Source organism: Phaethon aethereus, assembly GCF_964289735.1.
Source record: "Phaethon aethereus genome assembly, chromosome: 1".
Classification (NCBI taxonomy): Eukaryota; Metazoa; Chordata; class Aves; order Phaethontiformes; family Phaethontidae; genus Phaethon; species Phaethon aethereus.
In genome coordinates this window covers 38,070,931-38,089,872 of record NC_138575.1, presented here as the reverse complement: position 1 = coordinate 38,089,872, position 18,942 = coordinate 38,070,931, and the positions used below count along the sequence as shown (strand labels likewise).

Below are 18,942 nucleotides of genomic sequence, written 5' to 3'. Positions count from 1 at the left end.
TTCTTTAAAGGAACAACCCCTGCAACATAACTGGGAAAAAAGTAAAGCAAACAGAAATGCATGGAAGGGCAAACTACAAGGTTTCCATTATATTGTAATCAACCAGTGAGATATTAATGTCAAGTATTTTTTGACCTGAGAGGTTTGCTATTCCTCAAAATATCTGCAATATCAGCCCTGGAAACAGCTAAACAAGAGAGAGGAAAAATAACCACCTCCTCCCAAAGGAGGCATATCTGTAATGTTTCATTTGGGGTGGATATTTTTCTGACTCAACTTCAAGTAGCATTTAACACCCTCTTAGCATCCCTCTTCACTAATCTACTTTTGGCTCTGTATACTTTATTAATAGATGGCTTTATTGTAAAAACTAGTAAGCGTCACAACATCTTTACATTTCTCACGTCTGTACACAAGGAATCTGGAGCAAACCCAGGCATTGTTGCAAGTCAGCTCTCAGGATGTTGTTTAACGATCAGAAATCGAACGAGCTCACAGGGCTTAGTCTCCAAAACCGTGTAACTGTTCGGCGGTACGCCAGCTGCTTTCTTGTATGAGCCAGCTAGATGACAGCCGATCATCCCCACTAGCCATGTATGATGACTAACCAGCTTTTCCCTGCGAAGTCCCAGTACTGTGCTGCTCTCACGGCTTGCCGTGCTGACCTGTTCCCTTTCACAGGTCACTGGCTTTCGGTGAGACCTACAGCTCTCAGGAATAACTGCAACATCACAGGACACACAGAGCCTTGCTACAGAGGACAGAGTTCCTACATGCTCTTGCTATGTTGCCCTCACCCCTGTTTTCCTGAAGCTTGGCACCCCCAAACCTGCAACCATAAAAGAGTATGGTCAATATGACACAGCTAGAGGAGAGGTTAGAACATCTATGCCCTCAAATTTGAGGATATTCAGGCTTGTCCTTTCACTTTTGCTCCACGACAGCTGGCTGTGCGCGGCAGCACGCGGGGGGGTGCCACACCATCTCTGCGGGTCACGGCCCCCGGCCTCCCCAGGCAGGTGGGGGGAACCCACGGCCGGCCGGCCACAGGACTCGTTTTAGGCCACTGCCGCTGGCCCGCCCCCACAGCGAGGGCACTTGGAATTCTTTTTTCTGGCAAACGGTTCTGGAGGAAAAACGTCCTTGACACGTTTAAGGAGGAGGAGGGTGGTAAACCCCTCCAGCGGGAGCCTTCTCCTACAGCCCATAGGATCAGCGGGCTCTGCCAGCGGCTGGGACGGAGCTCCCGGGCGCAGCCGGGCCGGGCGCGCTGCGGGCGGCTGCCTCCCGCCCGCCGGTAGCGGAACCCCCAGCGCGCCGGGGCCGCCGAGCGACCCCGCGTGAAACGCCTCCCAGGCCACCCTTCCCGGAGGCGGCCGCGGGCAGGACGGCCCACCGCCCCCCGCCGCACCGCTGCAGGCAGCCGGGGGCGGTCCCACCAGGCCCCGCCCGCCGCGCACCTGCCGCGGGCCGCCCTCCGGTGCGGTGGGCGGGCGGGAGGCAGGGCGGGGGCGGCGGCCGCCCGTGCCCGGCGTGTGCCAGGAGCCCGCCGGTGCCGCAGGAGGAGCAGGAAGCGCCCGGGCACATCCAGTCTCGCTATCACATGACTCAGCAGCCGCCGCCGCCGCCGGGCTGAGTTCAGCCAGCGCCGCGCCGGGAGGGGGAAACCTGCCGCCGCCGCTGCTGTGATGAGCCCGCGGCTCCGCGGCTGCCCCTGAGCCCGCCGTTTCCTCCGCCCGGCCCGGCCCGGCTCGGCGCCCCCATTGCGGAAGCGCTGCGGGGGCTGCCGGAGCCGCCGCCGCAGCAGCGCTGCCCGCCGGCGCGCCCCGCTCCCCGCCCTGCGCGGCGGCCCCGGCGCTGCCGCCGCCGGCGGGGGTACTATGCTCACGCGGGTGAAGTCCGCCGTGGCCAATTTCATGGGCGGCATCATGGCTGGCAGCGCGGGCGCCGACCACGGCAGCGGCGCGGACTTGCCCCTCCGCTTCCCCTACGGGAGACCCGAGTTCCTGGGACTCTCCCCGGACGAGGTGGAGTGCTCCGCCGACCACATCGCCCGCCCCATCCTCATACTCAGCAAGGAGACCCGGCGCCTGCCCTGGACCACGGGCTACGCGGAGTGAGTAAGGGACCGCGGCTACGGCGGGCAGGTGGAGCGCGGCCGGGCCCGCCCGCCCCGCTGGGCTGCACCGGCGGCCAGAGGCGGCGGATCCGGGTGATCCCCCCCTCCCGCGGCGGGTGGCGGGGGCGGTGTACAGGGCCTGCGCGGCGGCTGGAGCCGGGGGGGGTGGCATCCGCGGCGCCGTGTGCCCGGCTCGGCCGTAACTCTGCACTTGGGTTTCTGGGAGGCCGAGGATGCAAATGGTCAGCTGCCCTTGTGAGGGAGTCCCCGCGGAAGCGGCCGGTGCCCAACGATGGCAAAGGGGCAGGACCGGGGCCCCTCCGCCCGCAGTGAGGGCGCCGGGGGCCGAGGATGGAGACCCCGCCGGTGAACAACTGCCTCCCTTCTTGACTGGGGAATGAAAAGGGCTGTTGGTGGGAAACCCGCTTTGGCTTGTGCGTGTGTGACTGCTTCTCGCTGCCCAGAAGTGGTGAAACGTGTGGGGGTTTTGGGGCACCTTCCCGCGGACCTGGCGGGAAGCGGGGGGAAGCGGGGACCACCTCGCTCATGGTGGCTGGTCGCTTATTCCCCAAGAGCTTTCTAGTTTGGGGAAACGCTTGAGGGACATGAGCTCCAAACTGAAAGAAAAATCTAGCGGCCAGCCCCAAAACCGGGCTTTCCCAGCAGTTTGTGGCCCTGACTAACTCACGTCATGGTATTTAGAGGGTGTCTGGTCAGGACCGGGTTGTGGCCTTGAGCACAATCAAACTCGATGATTGCAGGCAGCACCTTGCATAGCAGGCAGGCAAAGGGCAGTGTTGGTGTGGATGCAGATCCTCATCCCACTGGCAGTGGGAGTAGCTGCGGTGGCAAGGCATGTCCTTGCACTTGATTCCTCTGTCAGTCCACATGTTGTTTTCTTTGATGATACTGGGAGCAGGACTCGGTGTTTGGTTTCTCTCTGCTGCTGTCTCTAAGTCTTGGAATGCATCTGGCCATCCATGTTGCTACCAACTCACAGAGGACAGAAGTTACACCAAACAAGCTCTTCTAAGCGCAAGCTGTTTTGCCATAGAGCGCTGTCTCTTTGGGCACACGTGAATTCCCAGCAGAACTACTGCAAAAACTACAGTGAAGGCTTCGCATTGTTAATGAGTAATTGCTAGCTTTATTGAAAAGGTTGTTACATCATTGGGGATGCTGAAATGGGAAGAGAGATTTAAAGAATTTTAGATTGGATTGTTCTTCTTGGATTATTAAAGGATTGAATAGACTCCTGAGCAAATTCCCCAGGAACTATAAGTTTAAATGTTTAAAAGTAAGCTCTAATTGTTCTGCTACTATAATAGTCCCTTAAAAAGCAGTGCTTTACCAAAGCAGGTGAGTGCTGCTATTTTTAGCTTACATGAGGTGCTGTGGCTTTCAGCAAGTAACTGTAATTGCAAGTTGGTGACAAAGTGGAAGGGAGGTTCTCTGGCTCCCAGGTATGTGCATCCACTGCTGCCTTGCAAGCTTTGCCTGAGACTGTCAGGGAAGAAAAATGTGGGTCCCAGAAGGTGAAAGCCCAGGTAGGCCCTGTAGATGAAACCTTTTGTGAGAGTGTTTGGACATAAAGTAAATGGCTCTGGTGATCATGAAAGGAGAAGAACATGCCGGCATTGTTTTCATATACTTGTTATTCTTCTGACCTTTGAGCAGCGCAGTTAATCGGGAGGCATAAAAAAGTCACTGGCTTTCTCAGCTCCTTTTGTTATCTATGTGAAAAGAGGTTGGCCTTTCTCTTTCTCTCTGGGGTTTTTTTGGGTTTTTGTGTTTTTTTCCCTTTTGTCTGATCCCCTTCCAGTGCAGCTACTGGCTCCAGTGCTGGTGGAGCAGAGCTCAGTGAAAGGTACCTCCTCATAGAGAGAGAAAACTAGTGAACATGTTACCAGGCTCTTGACAGAAACATGTATATATGATCTTCCAAAATGGGGTTTGGTTGTAACCAGAAGATGTCAAGATGCTTGCTGTGCAGAAGCTAATAGGAAAGCAGTGCTGCCAAAATTGCATTGTCCTCCAAAGGCAAAGCAGTGCAGGATGCTTTAAGGAATAAAGAAAAAGAAGGAAATAAGGATGAACTCGGGTGTTGCCAAATATGACTTTCTCTCTTTTTTTTTTTTTTTTTTTTAGTCCTACTGAGCTGTTACCAGGCTTTCTGAAAATAATTGCGAGACTTGCTTGGAGGTATATGTTCAAAAATCTGTTTTCCTTTTGGAGTGCATTTGAGTTACATAGAGAAGAGAAATGGAAAAATACCAGGAAGGTCAGATTACTCTTATGCATGTTCTGAAGTTTGTTTGCTTGGAGGAAGCAGGGGTGAAGTAGTTTTATGCGATTGTTTAGCATTGTGTTAAAGTCTATGTTAGGGAAACTATCAGAGCAACGTTTGGCTTTTGTTACAGTGCAAGTGAGCACTTGCAAGAATGTTAGGAGGAAGTTTGGTGTCCTCACAAGGAGCTTGTGACAAAGGTCAGCCATTTAACTCACACTTTACTAGTTTGCTTTGGTATGAAGGAATCGGAAAACACATGTGGTACTCTCTGTGCTGTGAGGTCCAGCTTCCCTGAGCTATTTGCTTTCCTGTGTTTCCACTTCATAGCAAATCAGCAAAAGCGATTCCAGGGTTTTGTTGGCAGGGACGCCTTTGGGCACCGAGATTTTTTTACTTCTTGAAGTTAAGGAGAGGTTTTTTGTAGACGCAGAAGGCGGGGATTTGGCCCAGAAGGTGTAAGGAAAGAGTGTGTGCCAACTTTTATTGTGACCGATGTCATGGGCTGTCCACACAGCGAGGTTTGAGTCTGTGTTCTATGCTCCGCACCCAGCACCAGCATCTGTCTCACCATCTTTAGGAGGAAATTTTGGCTCTGAGAACGGATCACCTGGAGGCTTTGGCTCAGGAAAGTGCTTGCAATGTTCATGTTCTTTAGTTGTAAAACATGTCAGTTTACAGATGATACTGGGGCTCCTTGATGTTGTCATGTCAGTGTTTCATCCAAGCTGGAGAAGGCATTTCGGGGTTAGACCTGGTTCCCATGCAGGACTAAAGCAGTCGGAGTCCTGAAAAATATGTAGGTTTTTTCAGGGACTTCCTCTTGTTCCTTTGATTCCTGAGGCTAGGGATTTCTTACTTACTTATGTAGTGATAAAGAAGCTGATCCTGTTGACTATTTCTTCTTCTTAGCATCTGTGGTATATGCCTGTTCGTCTGACTTGTTCTCCTTGAATAAGGACTTCTCCCTTTTTTCTTGCTTCTCTTATACTGAACTTTTTTGTCATGGATATTTTTGCAATATTGCTCATCCATGTCATATATTTTAACTTATTTTTAAAATTACCTACTTATCTCTGTGGCATTATGCAGTGAAATGTAAATTAGCCTTTATTTTTTATTATTAGCTTCCCCTCTTTTAATAGTGTGATCATTATGCAAAGCATGTAGGCAGGCAAATTAGATCTTCAAAAACATACTTTGTGCTGGGATGGAAATTTCAGGAAGCAACAGTGTTTTATGGGATTCCCATAGGGACTCAGCAATTGGTGAGCAGCCTGAAAATTGTCTTCTGAAACGACTGTCTCTCTTTTACTTGCATGGGAGACCCGAGACCTTTAATTTCAGTTCACCTCATACTACAGCATGGCAAAAGACCGGTAGATGTTTCAAAGAGATACTCTTACACCACAGACACTTTTCTAATGGTCATCAAACTCCATAGAAGCAAAATGAAAATTGTGTCCCACTTCCAGTAAGCTATTTGATTGTCTTTAAAAGGTATGTTTTATTTGGAAATAAACTTTTCCTTTTTAATCAAGGGCATCCTTAGCATAGTTTTACTGCATGTGCTTAGCTGATGTGCATCAGGAATGACCCAGGGAGAGGGTAGTCTGTTAGCAAACGTTCATTTAAGTCTGTCTTTAATCCAGAGGGGTAAGGAGACTTGCTGCTCTCTGAAAAGTTAAGTGATTTATTTGAGTAAGGGGAGTAGGGGATTCTGCCTGACTATTTACTCGTTGCCCTCTCTCCCCTGTGCAGGCAGCTGTGCTCCCGAGACCACAGGGCTCTTCCAGAACTTTCCCTGTCTGAACCACAAGCTGGTTGCTGAGCTTCTGCTTGGATTGCTCTGTTACTGGGAGGGAAAGTTCTCTAGTCCCTTTCTGTGGTGTTTTCAGTGTGTTACGACCTCTTCCCTGCAGAGCTTCTGCTAAGCTGCCCTCAGCCTTGCGTTAAACTCTGAAAGTAACTGGCAAAGCGGAGGCAGTAGCATAGCTGGAGTATGTAACATGAAATGACTCAGATGGTATTCGCCTGCATCCGAACTCTGCCCAGAATATTATTTTTCACCTTTTGCTCTTTTGCTTTATCTTGTTCCCCCTCGTGAAGGTAAAGGCTGAATGGGATGGAGCAGAGCCTTCCTCTCCTGGTTGAATTCCCTGGACTACATGTGGCACGACAAAATAGATGCTAGATTTGCAAATGACAAAGGACTAGCCTGCTGCTCGCACTGGTGGAGTTGCAGGGAAACTGCAGCTGAGTAGCATTTTGTGGTAGAAAAAACAAGACTAGTCATTTTCCATGTATTTTGAATGCGTATTCCTGGTAGTCCAGAATTCAGGACTATAGCTGCTTTTCTGAATTGTATGAATCCTGGGGATGGGGCCATCGCTAGCTGCTTCTGTATCACATGCTTTCCCCTCTTCACTCCTACCTTTCTGCCATCTCTTTGGAGAATATCAAAAGGTACTATTCAATACACTTAAGGGATGTGGGGAAAGTCTCAATTGTACGTTGTCTGTGACTTTACACAAAGGACAGTTTTCCCTGCCTTTATTCATTTTGTTAAGAATTTCTAAATGGTGCCTTAGGTATCTTTGCAGTTCCAAGTTATAATCAGTAGCCAGAAACTCAACTTTTGTGGTGTGTGTGTTTCTTGGCTTGTAAAGTCAATTTACTACCCCAGCAGTGCCTTTCCTTTGATGAGAGGCAAAGTCCGAGCTCTTTTTCCATAATGTTACATTTCAGAGATACTGTGGTTTCTCTGCTCTGCAGGCCTGCAGCAGCAATTAACGTTTTCTTTGTGGTGTGGTGACTACTGACCTGTAATAAATGCAGAATTGGAGGTGAAGTTCGACGACTGTGTCCTTCTGCAGCATTATTACAGTGGAATGTTGTTACAGCAATAACTTAAGTTCAAAGTGAAAAGGGGAGCGGGGAGAAGCTTGTGGATTTTTTTCCCCACTCTAAGTACTCATTGTTTTGTAAGGCTGATGACATTGCATCATATTTTCTCATGCTGTGTTATTTAGCTTGTAGGAAATGAATGTATATGAGAATTGACTGGCGGTTTTTATTAAAATAATACCCAGCCTTTTTCAGTGATCATGAATTTTAGGTTGGCACAATCAGCATAAGATTTGTTGATATTGTGAGTTAAGATAACACAGGGGTATTTTTCCACCTGAAGTACCTTTCATGTTCTGTCTAGACTGAACTACTTGTACAATGTTAAGTATTGTAATAACAATCTGAAGCAGGTGAAAGCTTACCACTTCTGTGAGATGAAGTAAGCCAAAGCACAGAAATTGCTTGTCCTGAGTTGGGCAATATGTTGATGTCAGAGGATAGTGTAGGGCTTGCAACTACTGATGGCTTATTCTAATCCCCGTTGCCTCCTATTAACAGGAGATAACACAGCAGTCATGCTCCTGTGAATTGCAAGTTACACTCTCATTTCTGGGAGCTAGTCTTTCTAACCGTCAGCTGGGAGTATGACTCATACCCATCGGTAAACACACTTCTTCTATGTATTCTGTTTGGTACAAATTTCAGGAGGATGGTACGCCTGGGAAAAGGAATACCTTTTTTTATCTTGTTCTGTTTGGCTGTTTTCTCAGATTAAGTACACAGAAATGATGAATTACTTTCCTTTTAAAACTTAAAAAAAAAAATGTTTTCACTTCTCTCTGTCTGGGTAAAATTATGCTCCTTTATTCTTTCTATAGTTCAGAATGCAAGACTGAGTAGGATCTGATGAATGAGCTAAAAATTCAAATCCCATACGTGTGCCTAAAGACGACTAAACATTCTTCCTGGTTATAAATTATTTGTCTATGCATAATGTAATGTTAACTTAAACAAGAGTCTGGCAATGTATAGTAAAGCCTGGGCTCATATAAAACATCCTACAGAAACTTCATGATAATTTTAAGAAATCCCTTTCCTTGTGTAAGAATTTATACTATAGCAACTAATATTTATGTAATGCTTCTAATCTGCCAAGTGTCTTGCAAATAAAATTTCAGAATAACCTTGGAGAAAAATGTACATGTGTAAATGTTCTGGTTCCTCAGGTAAAGAAACCGAGGCAGTAAGGACAAACTTTGGCAAGAAGTTTGGTATGAACATGGAGAATGAATCCTGAATTTAAAGTTCTGTGCTTGGATGACACAGTCATTTTTCCTGCTGTTGTGTGCTTGGCTTTTTCTATGCAGTCTCTCATTTCTTAGAACCAATGGGGGTAAAAGGAGAGAGAAAAAAAAAAGAGAAGGTAAATCATGTGCTCTGGTATTTTTAGTGTAGTCTAAGTTGCACGCACATGATTCCTAACGAGGCAAGTATGAAATTCATCCCTCTAAGCTGTCTTGTATCACTAGTTCCCCAGAGGCTTAAGACTAGTGCTGTCTCATGTGTTTCTGAAAAGCTCTCTTGAGCATGTTCCCGGCTTCTGAAATCAGAGGGTGGCTGTTCTCCCAGGCAACCTTCTGTTGGCCTCTTCTGCCTTGGCACTGGTGGCCGTCAGCAGATGCTACCTGCAAACACTCCAGCTTTGTTCATTTGTCTCAGATGCAGCTGCATCGCTTGGGAAAGCTGGAAGTAGGAATGGCTTGGCGGAGTTATCATCATGCTATAAAGTAATCTGACAGGGCTGTGAACCGCTTGGAGCCTGTGAATATGATCAAATGAAACATGCTCGCTTTGACCTTGAAAGGAAGTGGTGCTGCAAAGCACAGGTCATTCCTGCGATGGGATCCGTGTATGACTTAACCTGACAAACCATATTTCTTCCTTAAGTCAGCTCTGTGTTGAGGTGCATCCCGAGTTAGACTTGGAGTAGGGGAGTGCTGTTAACGAGTGGTGGCAGACATCTTTGGGTGGATTTGGGCAAAGCTGACACAGTGACTTTGCTGTGGCATGGGTCTGGAGTAGGTGCTGCATGTGTGCTGGAGCAGCATGTGTGGGGGGAGAGAGAGGCTTTTGGATCACGCCTAACCTAGATATTTATCCCCTGCCTTCTGGATTTCTGTTCTGATTAAACTCGCTGCTCTAAAATGCAAGAGGCCCTACTGGGCAGCAGCAGCTTGGTGGTAATTGTGCATTTTGTTGTCTCTTAACTGTCTAAGGATTTTTCCTTCCTTCAAACAGGAGGAGGAAGGTGACTTGTGAGACTTGGTTCCCATCTGGCCAATTATATCTACGTGATAGGGTTTATGTTTGGGATAGCCAGCTACAATAGACGGTATTATCCAGAGTGGCTTCCCTGCTCATAAGTTAGAGTAGGAAGGGGTCACGGTTTCAAGTGCTCAGAGTTCTATAACAGTTAGCAGAGCTGGTGAAAGAAATCCCAGCTTGTGTTGAGTCCCTCCACCCCGCAAATCCAACAGACATGAGGTGTGGGTTTTATTGCATGGTAGTTATAGAGGTTCAAGGATGTAGGAGGTGGTCAGCAGGTCCTTTGCAGCCTTTTGGCCAGCTTCATCGCTAGCACTTCTCGTCCAGCTCCCCCATCCAGTGGCACGCTTGCCGACTAAGTAGATGCTGCCAACTGTACTTGTGGTTGTAAGTGTCAGGGTGCTGAACGGTTGATGCTGCATGAGCTGTTCAACAGATGAAGCTGATAAAATGGCTGGAGGCAGGTATGGTTCCTCCTCCCAATACCGTACATAGGGCTGTATGTTTGTACGTAAGGTCTTACCCTACGTAAGACCATATGTTTGTCTACAGAGTTTAGTGTTCTCTAAGTAAATACCGCACCCAGTATTTCATCGGGGGAAGCTGTGCTGGGATAACGCCAGTCTAAGGAGCACCTCTGGTTCTTGATCACAGCATGGTTTAATAGCTGGAGCATGAGAGGGAGAAGGAGGAAAAATAACCCCAAGCAGCCAACATTGGCAAGTGCAGTGATTGGAAGAAGGCTCTGAGCAGGAGGGGATGTGGGCAATGCATAGTTGGGGAATGCCAAAATACGGACCCTGTCAATGACTCGGCACTCATGCTGATTTAAAAAACAAAACAAAACAAAACTTAAATAAGAAGAGGTTATCCATGTGCTGTGGCAGGCAGGCCTTTCTGGCATGAAGCAGGGTAGCAAATCTGGAGCTTCACTCCTTGTTTGGCATCTGTACTCAACATGGTGAGGCTTAACGGGAAGGAGGTCTGCTGGGGGAGTCCAGGGCTGCTGAGGTACAGGGGTACGGGCAGCGCTGTGTCCTTGGGGACCTTCTGGCTTGACAGAACTGAAAAGATACATTTATTTGTTTTAAAAAGGAAAAATTCATAATGGTAAGCTGCGAGTGCTGTTCGCTGAAGTGATTATCACCTGTGTTAATCTTCAATTCATTTCTTTCTCTTTCTTTTCTTTGATACTAAGCGTTCCATGAACACCTGAATCCTGTGTGGCCCTGGTCTTGATAGCAAAGCTTCTCCTAAATGGTCCCCATCCCCAAGACCGGCAGGAATTGAATGGGTCTGGTCCCCCAAGAGGAAAGAGAGCAGCATTACGTTGGCCTTTCCCCGCTCTGGTGTGGGGATCTGTCTGTCTATCAGTTTCACTTGTCATAATGCCAGGCTGTTTTTAACTTTATTGGGCATCTCCTCTGCTGGAGGAGGAACAATGTCAGATCCTGTAGGCTCTGCACCCTTCCTTCTCATGAAAGCAGGCCGTGGGTCCTGGTGGTGACTGTGGGTAAAAGGCAAATAACCATTTCCAATCTCTTCCTGCCCCTCCCTTCTTTTTGAAGTGCTACCATAAGGTGTAGTCAATCTTGACTGGTTTTGATGCTGTTCAGACTCCTTTGCAAGCAGCAATAATGACATTGATACTGACTCGGGGTGGCCAGCTTTGTCTGACTTCAGGGAGAAGGGTGGGAAGCCATGTACTGTTGCACGTATGCTTTCCGTGGTGGTCTTCTGCTACAGTAAGAAACAGATTGAGCTTTGATTTCATCTTTTGCTAGTCTTATTTTACACCATAAACAACTGGGTTTATTTGATGGGGGACACATACAACACAACAGCATATGTGCGAGCTGGAGTGGAAGAAGAGCACGTGCTGTTTGGGTGTTAGCTTGTGGTGGTTTTGTGGATCACACTCTGATGTCCTGCATACGACTGCTTCAGAAATCCTGCAGCAAAGTGTCCTTGGAGTGGTGTTAGAGGTCTGTGATTGTCTAGAGATCCTTTTGTAGGCATAGCTCTGCTTCCAAAGTCTTCCCAGTTAATTCCTCCTTTTATTAAATCTGCTGGTCCTGTAGTTAAGTGCCCTTTGTGCTGTTCTGTCTGCATGCCTGCCCTGTTGTTTAAAGGTACTGACAGAGGAGAGATATTTCCTCCCCTCTGCTCTCACTCTGAGCCCTTCTGAATTTCCCTGATTTATTCCTCTGTCCTTTACGACCTGTTATAATAATTCTACTCTCCAAACTCCCTGCAGAGTGGTGAAAGAGATTCTGCTCCAGCCGAGCTCTGCGGCAGATCTTATTTATTTATTTAATGTGGACAACGTTGATTCATTCAGGCCAAGTATGATTTTTCTATCTTTAGGCATGTGTTAGAGACCTCCTCAGAAACAGATGATGCATAGCGTGCATCTGTAATGCCATAAAATACCTGTCAGCCAGAACTAACAATCTGGTTCTTGGTGGAATCTTATGTTGGAGGTGGGACTAAGGACGGGTCTCCAGCTCATACAACTTGGACAGCAGTCCATTTTGTGGAGAAGTCTTGCAAAAAAAAAAAGTATACCCTGGTGTTCTTCAGAGATAACTGTATTCTTCAGATGTAGCGCGTCACCATGTGGACAGACACACTGTGGGCTGTCATCCTTCGCTTCTTCCCGAAATGGCAGCTTCAGTCTCCTGCCCAGCCATGAAACACTTGATACGTGTTCCCTGGGGTGAAACAGGATCCTTTCCATGGTGAGCTACCTGGGAAGGGGTTTTGTCCTGTTGTTCTGGTGTGATGTTTAAAGACACAGCTCTTTGAAGGCTAAGAAAATACCATAGGCATTGCTGCTTTGATTTCAGATGGTTTTTGTTAGGTTTTGAAACAGTTTGAATGAAAGGGAGTTTAGTGCTGGAAAAAAGTTGCGCAAAGTGACACAGATTTTTTTTTTTTTTTTTTTTTGGTAATTATTGTTCTTTTCTTTTTCCCTTCTCTCTTGAGGGAAGTTACTTTTTATCCTTGGCAGTGGACTTTATGCTTTTTGATTCATAATCTGTGCTGCCTGTCTATGAGGAGGAGAAAACAAGAAGCTGTGAGATTTAATAGTGGAAGCAAACCTTCCTTTAGTTTCTGTTTGGGAGGAGCACTCCTGAAATCGCTTCGGGCCCAGCCATAACTGAGAGCAGGGTCCTCTCCAGTGAGTTCAGGCTTGTGTTGGATGATCCGTTTCAAAGGCGAGAGCTGCCACATAAAACCTACCACATCCCTGCCTTGCTGGTGGGGCTCATGAAGCACCTGAGCAGCTCTGCTCGTGGCAAAGTGTAGCACCTCAGTTGGTTTTGGTGGCCGTGCAGGGAGCTTAGTGCCTCTTCCTGCGTCCTGTCCTGTCCCCTGCCATTAATTCCACTGGCTCCACAGCTGTGCAAGTGCCTTGGCAGGCTGAGTGTGGGTCTTGTTTTTTGTTTATTTGTTCAGCAGTATGTGATGCTTTGCAGAAGCCTGTGCAATAAAACTAGGTTCCTTAAATTGCTGGTTATGAGTGTTTTTAAAAAAGAGCATTTTGCAGAAAGTGCTTTTTATTCCAAATCTGTTTAAGGGTCTTTGTTTCACAAGTGAAGGCTACATTTTGGAGTAGAAATTAGATCTAAAATCCAGTTTTAACTCGTTTTTGTTTCTCTTTGCTGAACTTATTTGTAGGTGTCTTGACTGAAAAAGGAAATTAAAAGGGGTATTTTTCCCATTTCTTTCCAAGGGCTTGATCTTAGTTCAAACTTGCAGTGTTTTTACTTTAGAAATTTTAAGAACCGTACAGTGAAACCTACATTGTGTGTGGTGCTGCTGGGGATGGAGTATGCTTTTAGAATCAGGTATTTGATTAGACTTTTAGAAATGGAAAATACTGATCATAAAGCTAACCTCAGTGAATATTGTTGCTTATATCATCACATAGATCATAAAATTTTGTGGGTAGTTAGTCTGAAACGAGTGACTTTCATTTTGCAGAATGTAAATAGAATTTTTTCTGCCCTGTCTTCCTCCTGCCTTCACACAAAAAAATATTTGGTTTTCAGCCATTTTCATGCATCAGTTGGAAGTGAGAACTGAAATCAGTCACATATGCTCTCGACCATGATGCAGGAATTGGTAAGGCATTAAAACTTACACTGATCTTTTTAAAAAAATTAAAGAAAGCTACGCCAACATCGGACTTGGAGGGTGATTCCCTCTCTCTTACTTCACCGCCTCTCTTATTAATCGTATCTCCAGTCCTGTGCATTCAGTTAATTTCTTTATTCCTCTCAAATTTCAATTAAGATTAGTGTCTCCACAACTTCTTCAGGCTGGGACTCCCTCCAGCGTACTTCTCAATGTCATTTTAAGGTCTCTCTGTCCTTCTGCGGTAGTGCAAAGGTGGGAATTATAGCCAAGTGAGTTCCTTCGGCAACCTCTCCAGAGTAATCCCTGAAAATCCCAGGTCTGTGGATGGTAATTCTATTAGCTGTTCAGCAAGCTGAGCCTGGAGGAATGCAGCTGGCGTGCATGAATGTGGGAAGTTGCCCATCTCTGCCTTTAATCCTGCTTTTAGAGGGGAAAAAAGTTACAGGCTAATGTGATTAGCTGTAATGCCATTCTTGCTTGGTTTTAGAAAAGTGTCTGATTCCTAAATCACAAGCTAGTTCTGTGAAGTGCTTTTGTGGAGGGGATGGGAAACTATTTTGGTACTCGGCTCATTTATCTTTGAAAAAACACTGGAAGCAAGAGAAAAAGAAACTCTCAGCCACCAGCAAGTTGCTGGTTCTTGTTGCACAGTATGATTTAGAAATCTGAAACCAAGAGTGTGTAAGTGGAAACACAAAATGAGCATAATCTGTTCAGGTATCTAGGTATATGTATCAACACAGGCAAAGAACAAATTACACATACACTGCAAATTGCTTTTTAGGGCTTTGTAGGCCCAAAGGTTTACGTTGGGATCTTGTTATTTGCTGATATGTTGCCGCTGCTGCTGCCGAAACTGGTGGTGTGGTTGGTTTAATGTGGACCAGGGACAGCTGTCTGACAAAAGCCGCAGCTTCTACCTGAAGTGAATGGTCTGGGGACTTTTTTTTTCCCCATTGAGGCACTTGTTTTTCATTTTAGTGCTAAGGGAACGACAGCACTAACTTCTGTGGAAGCGCTGCCGTGAGGTGTTGGAAACGCTGGTGGCTGCCGGAGGGGGTTAGAGGTGGGACTCTCCATGACAGGAACGAAACATGCCAGGGCCTGTTCCTGTGTGTGAACACACAACATGCCGCTTTGGGGACGAAGGCCCTTGTCGTCTTGTGTGAAAGGCAAAGAGCAACCTGAGATCGAGGTCTTTCAATGCCATCGTTTGCTTGTAGCAGATTAGTTGTGTTCAAAGGTTGGGTGCTCCCCACAGCCCCTGTTTAGGGAGGAGCAGGCCCTCCCAGGCTCGCCCTGTTCTCCATTTCCAGGGGAAGGGAGAGGGCAGGTAGCTGTGGGAGCACGCAGAAAAATACCTTGTTCATGTCTTCCTCACTTGCTGGATAAGTTGGAAATAAGCATGGCTGGTCTTGGAGACTAAATGCTGCCTGAACCCTCTGGAGTGAACAGCTTTGGAGAGGGATGAGGTCTGAGGACTGAACTCGTTGCTTTTTTGTTCGACCAGCACATTTGAGATAGCACAATTTAGAGAATTGTGTGAACTGAGGCTTTCCCTTGTCTTCCCGTCAGGTTCCCCCTCCTCTTGTGCCCTTTCTTGCCAGGATGCCGGTGGTGGTACGGGGCCCTGGGCAGGGAGGTTCCGCCGGTGGCTGCCCCGAGGGTCCCCGGGAAGGGTTAGGGTTAGGAGCCTGTGGGCGCGGCTGGGAGGGCCGCCTGGCCCAAGCTGTAACACAGCTTTTGGGTTCAGCTCCCTGAAGGACTGCAAGGTGGGAGCAAATTCACTGAAAAGGAGTCTTCTGTGTCAAGTTGGCCGCAGGTATCGGTCCTGTCACAGTAGTTCAGACGTTTGGGAGGGGCGGGAGGGACGATGGTGTAGCAATAAAATGCTGCAATACTAATCTTGCAAACTTACAGGCTTAGTCAAGCTGGTGTTTTGAGAGCTCGTGTGGGACTGCCTTGTTTACAAATAAAAACTATCACTTAGTTTAATTACAGTGGAAGGCATACTGCCTCTTGCACTTGTTTACAGGCCTGATGTTTTGGCTTGTGGTGTAACTGCTGTGCTCCCTCACAGCTTTCTCTAATGCCAGAAAGCTTCTTTAGGCTATCAGAATAAATAAATAAGTGCCTTTAAAACAACAGCAAAACATAAAAAAACCCCAAAACCCAAACCTATCAAATAATTGAAGAGGAAATTTTTGTTCTTCTTTCCCCTTTGAAACTGTATCCTACTCCCTGAAGAACTCAGAAGGACTAGATGAGGAACTAGATGGGTTCAGTCTTGGAGAAAGGTAGTGGTGTTTGGCAAGGATAATTTAAACTAGCGTTGCACAGGTACATATTTTGAAGTTACTGTAACCCCTCTAGCACCCTTCTGGAGAGCACGCCAAAACCATTGCTCAGTGTGTAGTCAAAAAGCCAAAGAAAGTGTTAGCATACAAGGAAGTGGGATGCAATAGTGGAAAATGGATTGCCTCTGTAAAAGTCTAGATTTAAAACACCGTTGAGAAGACTGTTCACCCTTAATTATGGGCAAAGATAAAGAGGAGGAGTAATCACTAGGGAGAAAAACAAGTTGGAAACATAGAGGAGTTGGAACAGAGGAAACAAAAATGAAGCCTACAAAACCAGGGGAGAGCACTCTGAAGGCAGGCTAAATATTTTTTGTACTGGGGGAAAAGTTTAACAGGAATAGAAATGCCTGTGACAGAAAATGAAAGGCTGTAAACAGTGATAAAAGGTAATGCTTCCCTGTGTAACTTAGAGTATATGGGCAGAATTAATTGCTTGAGGACATACAGTTGTGAAAGGTGTCTTTGGTAGGTCAGGGTCTTCTGTTTCAGGACGCTCTGAGACCTTGGATCTAAAGGTATTTAACATAAAGCTTGAGATAGGTGTCATGAAAACAGAGTCTTTCTTTTTTTTCTTTAAAATAACAATGTAACCTCTCATGCTTTGCTGCATGTCAGAGGACTCCGCTGGGCATTAAGGGGATCACTCTGCTATGGTTGGGTTCATTCCTGAATTACCCTGGTATTTCTCACACTTCCACCTGAAATACCTGGACTTGCCCCTGCAGCAGAAAGCAGTGCCATTAGCGCAACTGGGGCACAAACTGAGCTGGTGAGAAAATTCTTCCAAAGCTGTTTTTTTGTTGTTGTTGTTGTTTGGAATGATAATCAACCCAGAGTGTCATGGTTTAACCCAGCCAGTGACGAAGTCCCACAGAGCCGCTAGCTCACTCCCTCCTGGTGGGATGGAGGAGAGAGTCGGAAGGGTAAAAGTGAGGAAACTTGTGGGTTGAGATAAAGACAGTTTAATACTGTCTTTGTCTTGCTGGGATAGAATTATGAAATCAGTTTTCTGTCCAGGAAAGCTGCATTTCTAAGAAGACTGCAGCACCCGTTACTGTGAGAACAAAGTTGATAAGACACTTGGTTTTAGTTCATGGCCAGCCATCGTATGCGGGTTTCCACAGTGACCAAGGCCTCCAGCAGTCTCGAGACAGCCAGGTGCTAAAGCTGGGAGGAATGGAGGCCAAGGCAGCTGACCCAGGCTGACCAACAGAAGTATTCCATACCATAAACGTCATGCTCACCATGAACTGGAGAATCTGCTGCCATCCCTGGAGGGTCTCGCCTGTTGCACTGCTCCTGAGTCCTGCTCTCCCTGCGCTGGAGCTGCGCTGCTTGCAATGTTTGGCGATCCATGTTCGCTGCTGGGAGTGCGCAGCTCATGACCACTATATGGGCTGAGTATAATTCTGTGTACTTTATATTGTTTTAGTATTTGGTTTTTTGTTTTATTAAATCTGTTTCTATTTCAACCCACAAGTTTCCATTCCCTAATTTCCCTTTCTTGGCTGGAAGGGGGTTTTTTTGGATGATAGAACAACTACTAGCGTTTATCCCAGAGGCAGGCTAAACCAAGACAAAGAGGTAAAGCCAAAACCCCACACACGCAAGCAAAGCAAGCAAGGAATTCATTCAGCACTTCCCTTGGGCAGGCAGGTGTTCGGCCATCTCCAGGAGAGCAGGGCTCCATCATGCATAACAGTTACTTGGGATGATGCATGCCATAACTCTGAACGTTCCTCCTTCCTTCTTCTTTCCCCAACTTTATATGCTGAGCATGACATTGTATGGTATGGAATATCCCTTTGGTTAGTTGGGGTCAGCTGTCCCAGCTCGGTCCCCTCCCACCTTTTTGTGCATCCCCAGCCTCCTCGCTGGTGGGGTGATGTGAGAAGCAGAAAAGTCCTTGACTCTATGTAAGCACTGCTCAGCAGTAACAAGAACTTCCCTGTGTTATCAGCACTCTTCTCAGTACAAATCCAAAACATAGCCTGATACTAGCTACTATGAAGAAAATTAACTCTATGCCAGTGAAAACCAGTATGCAGAGGAAATATCAAAATGTGGGAGAAGACCCTTCTGTGGAGACCACAACAGAAATTGAAAGTGGCAGCACAAACTATACCAGCAAGTGGTGCTTAGATTTTCTGCATGGGGAAAAAAATTCCTTTTAGAACAAGAACTCTTTTATAGGTGGGAAGTCTTTTCATTTTAGGAGTCCATATTTAAGTAATGCAGAAAGCAACTTTTTTTCTTCAAGGGTAGATGTGCTTATTTTATGGTATTCCAAAGTAAAAGCTTTTCCCCAGCTAAGAACTGAGGAGGGCTACCTCACCAAGAAGAAAAATAATTATGACTGGCCATTGGTGTCATGTAACATCTTATTCTTCATCTTTTATTTCTTGTGTAATATTTTAGCCCACATTCCTGAAACAAAAAGACAGAAGAAATATATGCAGATACCTATCCATTTTTTCCTCTCTTTCTGGATCTCCTGTTGATAGTCCCAGCCCTCCAGAAGCATCAAGGAGCTGTGAGGCTCTATACTGCCTTCCTCAGCATTTCAGGAGTACCGTTTGGAAAAGACTTCACTTGATTTTTGTGAACATACTGCTACAGTAAACAGTTGAGCATTGTTACAGGCACAAAAGATCTGTGAGTAGCAAATGGATTAGTCATAAAGAATCATTGAACAAATAGCTCAATCTGGAGGAACGACAAGGTGGTCTTGACTTTGAAAATAAGAATGGAGTTTGGAAATTGTTTCCCATGTGAGGGTTTTAACAAGACCTGAAGGAACTAAAATATCTACCGTGAAGCAGTCCTACTCGCAAGCAGGGATTTGTTCTCAATGT

General features: G+C 46.5%; 1 protein-coding gene across 1 annotated transcript in view; it reads left to right on the top strand.

Moving 5' to 3' along the window:
- Positions 1-1,678: 1,678 nt before the first annotated feature.
- The window catches only part of PPM1H (protein phosphatase, Mg2+/Mn2+ dependent 1H), a gene marked incomplete at its 3' end in the record, with an annotated part of 135,796 nt that continues 118,532 nt past the window's right edge, over positions 1,679-18,942 (top strand). The window contains exon 1 of the mRNA XM_082013925.1: positions 1,679-2,116. Within this exon, the coding sequence (XP_081870051.1) occupies positions 1,881-2,116 (236 nt within the window). The 5' untranslated portion in view covers positions 1,679-1,880. The remainder of the gene's footprint in view (positions 2,117-18,942) is intronic.